We start from the raw sequence: 6,027 nt of genomic DNA on the forward strand, positions 1-6,027 counted from the left end.
GTTAAACAGGGATTGGGAATGGCTGAGCCATTACAAACATTGAATCTATCTCCCCTTGTAAGTATTCTCACACTTGCTTCTTATCAAACTGTCTGTACTTGGCTACCTTGATTATCACTTCAAAAGTTTTTTTCTCTTACTTAATTGGCTTCTCAGAGTTGGTAAGACAACTCCCACCTGTTCATGCTCTCTGTATGTGTGTATATATATCTCCTCGATATATGTTTCACTCAATATGCATCCGAAGAAGTGGGTTGTAGCCCACGAAAGCTTATGCTCTAATAAATTTGTTAGTCTCTAAGGTGCCACAAGTACTCCTGTTCTTTTTGCGGATACAGACTAACACGGCTGCTACTCTGAAACCTGTCATAATAATTACCTTTTGTGGCCAAGTTCATCTCCGTTCTCAGGATGTCCTGTAACTTAACACACAGCTATAATGTGGATAGGTTATATATATCCACTCCATTATAAGCAGCTAGGGTAACTGTTGTAATCAAGAGAAAATCTTGTGAAGTATCGACCATCTTATCTGCCCAAGAGGTCAGGCTGCACTAACTCGTGTGCCAGTGTGTCATAGGGAATAATCCTGAATTTTCAGGGAATTGGACTGCCTTGCCCATCTCTAACCTCTGTCAATGCAGAAAGCACATGTTCATACCTGAAAGGACACTTCCTTGCTTTCAAAACACTTTCTAGTCTTGTATCACATCTCCATGAGATCTCACTTGACTCTGTAATAAATGTATTTACTGTATTGAGATGATATTTTTTCTTTGTTTTAATAAAAGTGGGACTAAACCAAGTACTGGTGTCACAGGGATGCTCCACAGTTACTGTTGTACTTAGAGTTAACCTTTAACCCTAATAATCCAAGAGGCTGCTTAGAGTCCCATAATAGACAAAACCTCCACAGATTCAGCAATTTGTGAGTCATTCTAATTTTCCATCTCCAGCAGATGGCCTGGAAGAGAGGATAATACATGGCCAGATTCTTCTCCTATAGCTGTTACAGTTTGAGGCCCCATAAACTGGAAGGATTTATGGATAGCCTGGGTGTTAGTTAACTACGGGATTTTTTTTAAACTAATCATTCAATATCTAAAGTTCAATTTGGAACCACTGGTTTTGCCATTGACTTGAATGGGCACAGGCTGTGGTTGTTAGTAATGGAGATTATGTACTTCCCTGCTGAGCCCAAATATAGCATATAATATTGGACAAGACCTCAAAATGAGGGCCCCAAGTGAAGCATTAATGCAAGATGCTGAAGTTCAAGCCATGTTAGAATCTTTTGATATAATATTCACCAACCCAGTTTGATGATTCAGCATTTCTGAAGCAGGTACTTTGCAATAATAAAAGTAAAACATCATGGAACTGGGGTATGATTGAGGCACATTTTCAGCATAACTCAGGGAGAGTTGAAAGGCCTAGTAAGTTAAATTGACATAGGTGTGTATGGATGAAGACAGTGTATAAATAAATCCATATGATAGGGTTACTTTATAAATGGAAAACATAACTACTTCTCTTTCCTTTAATATGGAAACTTGTAAAGATTTCCAGTATGTTGACAAGTTGGTCCTACATTATTTACTTTTATTTTCCTACCCTGGAAATTATTTATTTTTTCAATGCATCATTTGTAAGAGCCCCTAGATGTCAGAAATACAATAGCTGTACTAACTGAGGTACTGTTTTTCATGCTATATGGATGATTTCTTTCTGCAGTGGAGAAGAATTAGAATATAACCTGAAAGACCTTAGGCCAGCAACAGATTATCATGTCAGGTGAGTTGTTATAAATCTGAAAATCTCTTAAATATAATCTGTTCAATTATATCTAAAAAAGAAAATGGAGCCTTTTGACTTCTGCATGATATAGCTCAAGAATTTCACAGTACTTTCTCAACAGCCCTTAAGTATTCAGCAGTAGCTTTCCATCTCTCAGGTAGTAAATTATGAGAGAGATTTTCAAACAATGCATTGTCTATCATAGTGTTGTCATCACTAAAGTGAAAGAAAAGATGTATAGCTGTATCAACTGGCTAGAGAGTATATAACAGGCCTTAAAATGTCTATGTATGAAAGTATATCTCAGGCTTGCCAAAGTGTTTGAATAAAGCGACTGACATCTGTCCAACGTGTCATCATGTTTGTTTGTTAGAAAAATAAAACCAAAGTGTTCGCATTTTTTTTTATAAGTAGTACTGGCTGCCCAGTAGGTTACATCCATTACCTATCCTACCCTTTATTAATTTTGACTTTTACTGGTCTCTAAAAAAAATTGATTTGACCATTTTTCCAGCATCTGGATATTTTAGGTCAGCTCTGTGATTATGAGCTGCCTAGATTTTAACTTTACACTGAGAATCATATGAAAAGTACATTCTAATATTGTAGATATTGTCTATGCAAAACTTGTCTGTGAAAAAGAAAAGTTTGTGCTAAAGGTCTGTGAGACTATGGGGAATTTATGAGCACAAAAATATTGGTGCACAAAATTGCACTGAAATTGCATTTAAGAATTTAAGCTGAGACCCCATGACAAATGCAAACTCTGTTGAAGCTGTCTATTCATATTGCCAGATCAGTTTTTTTGCAGAACTAGAATCGTCTGTAATGGAAGATCCTATATGCAGAATGATCGAAGGATATACTCTTCATACATGATCAGTTATCAGTATTCAAACTATAAGGATAATGTCAGAATTGGTCTGTATATTTTATAAAGCTGACTTGATTCTTTAAAAGCTTTACTGCATGTTTATATGCCTCTTTAAAACTGACAAATTAACACCCAACAGAAGGCATTCATTTCTAGATCGTGTTTCTCCTTAGATTATAGAGCTACATGTTGGTTGCACAGTTATTTTTCATTGTTAACACGTGTTTCAGTTTCACACACTGATATTTTGACACCAAGTTTTATTATCCGTGTTTTTATGGCTTTCTTTAAGACTTTACTAATGAACCCAGGCCTCAAATTCACATCCTGTTCATTTATGTTCAATATCCTGAACAAAATTTCCTTTCACTCCTTCTGTCTATTGTTTCCTTCTGTTTTCTAGACAAAGGCAGAGTCTGGCACCCTTTTTCCCATCAATGCTGCTACTCTGTGTAATGGCTTAACCTAATAAACAGAAGATTGCTTCTGAATTTAAAATATCAAACATATGTCAATCTGCTGGTGTTAGAACTTTTTAAAAACAAATACATGACTGAATTCCAGGAATATCTTATACATTATTTTTCAAATGGAAGAGCAAGAGGGTAAATAACTCCTTCCAAATCTCTGGAACAAGCATGCTTTTGGGTCCCAAACAAGTGTCCCAGCCCTAGTAACTAGCAGAGAATTGTGATAGTTCTCAGGGTACCCAGGACTGTAAGTCACTTTGTTACCGTGTCTCTAGCGAGAGGGAGTCTTTGCCCATAGTGACTGGGTGTCAGCCCTGCCTTCACCTTGCAAGTTAACAAGAGGTGCACCCCAGTTCTCAAGTCCCTTTGAAGCGTTCCCCTGTGATACCCAGTCCCGACACTGGCTACTCACAGAAATCTCAGATCCTTGCTCTCAAAGGAGCAGAGTTCTCCAGCCTACCAGTTTTACTTTAAATCTTCGCCCCTGTAATACACAGAGCACTTGTAATGAAACCAAAGGAGATTTATTCAAGATAGAATGGAGTGTTAACTAGAAACAAGAGAGAGAGGTGGAAACAAATGGTTACAATAAAAAACAAAATCATAAAATGCGAACCTGTGTCTACACTTTATTAATAGTTACTTTTCCTATCTAATAAAGTAACTTAGGATCCAGTTTTTCATGAGAACATCCCTGCTCCCCAAGATGTCTCCTCAGTGAAAGGATGCAGAGGGTCTCTCTTCCCCCTCTCATATATCAGTTTCTTGTCTTTATTCACAGACAGGGCAAACCTGTGTTTATTGTAAAGTCCCTTTTTTTTTTTATCTCCACGTGATTTCGATTATTTGCAGTTGTCTTTAATGTTTTGCCATGCTTGAAAGGGCCATCACCAAGACATAATGGCCCCCTGGTGACTAACTTTTACTCCAAGTCCATAAAGCATACTTTCAATATAATTACATCATTCCTTAAATATTTCCCATACTTACATCTCTCAATGATTATGAATCTTGACAAGTTACACACTTTCTGTAGATACCTGACATACTGCTCTTTATTGATAAATATCCTGGAAGGCATGTGTTTAGTCTAGTGAGTTTGTCAGATCTGAGGTAAGAGGACCCTTTGCAAAGGAGCCAGTGTGTTGCAGTAATAGCAAGAAGAAAGTTATAGCACACTGCAAAGCTTCCTGCTGCAGGCTGTTAAGTATAATTTCTAAAGCAAGCTTCACCTAGTGTAGTAGTAATAAGAATAATAGAGTAGTATTGACATACCGTGCTATTTTTCACAGCATTAGGAGTGTTTACACCAGTGTCCAGGCCAATTTTCAGGTAGTTTCAGTGCAGGTAATTTCTGTTCTGCCTACCTAAATTTCCCCTGCGCTTCTCCTGCAAGTTTGTCAAATCACAAATCAGAGGTGAACAGTTTGCAGTGACTGTGTTTGAGGAAGAATACAGGACTGTGAGATATGAAAGGCAGGCCCCAAAGTGGCAGCACAGAAAGTAGTAGGAGAAGGAAACTAGCATTACAAAACCAATTAATGTGTTTTCTTCTATGTGTTTTTTTTTTTGGTGAGGTTGGGATTGTGTATTAAAGCATTGCAAGCAGTAAATATCAGCTGGTCAGGAATATTTTTTTAGCTGGAAAATGCTGATTTGTTAAAACCAAATTTTTGTGTGGAAACTCTTTCAAATCCAATATGAGGGGTGGGGGCGGAGTTGGAGGTGTGGAGAGGGAGATGGATTGACACCAGAATAGCCAATAGCCCAGTGGTGAGGGTACTCACCGGGGATGTGGGAGATTCTGCTCTGAATCAGGTACGTGAACCTCGGTCTCCCACATCCCAGGTGAATGCCCTAACTCTTTCCACCCCACCCCACCCCGGGGATATTGGCTATTCTGATGTGGGGTCTCACTCTTTTTTTCATCAGAAATTTGAAAGTGTCTCCATTTCATTCTGATGAAAACAAATGTAAAAACCTTAAACATTTTTACAAAACAGATTTCTTGTTTTCGGGCCAGCCCTAGTAAATGTGTAAAGTCCATAAATAAACATGCATGGCCAGCACTTAATATGGAGATCATCCTAGGTCTCAGTGACCTTGACCGGATTTCTAAGGCTTTACGTTTTCCCACACAGTTCTTGAAAAAATTTTCTGATGTATTAGGCACAAAAAAACTGCAGGCTCTTACATAGCTTCACTATGAACCTACATCTTACTTTTCTTCAAGAAATATATTTTATTGCAGCCATTTCAAATACAACCCCCCTCATCTTTTGATGAGATTCCATGTGTACATCATATAGTACTTATGGGTGATAGGGAAGTCTGGACTTTTTAAGGCACTTACGTCTTTTTTAAGGTGCATTCTACCTTACAACTCCAGAAACACAGGTCACTTGGAATTTAGAGTCACTTCCCTAACACTAATGTAAAGGTTCAGATAGGTTTTCCTCATGACTTTCTCTGATCTTGCAAATCTAACATTAGACACTATGGAGGCAGTAGCCTTTGAGGCATGAAATCACCAAGGAGTAAAGTCTGGTCTACACTGGGAACTTACATCAGCATAGCTACATCTGTCAGGACCGTGAAAAATCCACATACCTGAGAGATGTAGCTATGCCTACCTAATCTCTGGTATAGACAGCTCTAGATCGACGGAAGAATTCTTCCGTTGACCTCACTTCCGCCTCTCAGGGAGGCGGATTATCTACGCCTATAAGAGAAGCCCTCCTGTCGGCATGGGTAGGAAGGGTACCGCGGGCCCCTCCCCTGCTGTTCCCCCACCCCCGCAGTCTCAGCATGCCGCGCCGCCGGCGCAATGCTCTGGGCAGCCGGGCAGCACAGTTGCAGAGCCGCAGCCTGACCCAGTGCTTTGGG

General features: G+C 39.1%; 1 protein-coding gene across 1 annotated transcript in view; it reads left to right on the forward strand.

Moving 5' to 3' along the window:
• Nucleotides 1-6,027, forward strand: part of FNDC3B (fibronectin type III domain containing 3B) — a 390,987-nt gene that overhangs the window by 267,218 nt on the left and 117,742 nt on the right. The window contains exon 9 of the mRNA XM_026650044.2: nt 1,735-1,794. Within this exon, the coding sequence (XP_026505829.1) occupies nt 1,735-1,794 (60 nt within the window). The remainder of the gene's footprint in view (nt 1-1,734; nt 1,795-6,027) is intronic.

This window comes from Terrapene carolina, unplaced genomic scaffold (genome assembly GCF_002925995.2).
Source record: "Terrapene carolina triunguis isolate 2854851 unplaced genomic scaffold, T_m_triunguis-2.0 Scaffold88, whole genome shotgun sequence".
Lineage (NCBI taxonomy): Eukaryota > Metazoa > Chordata > Testudines > Emydidae > Terrapene > Terrapene triunguis.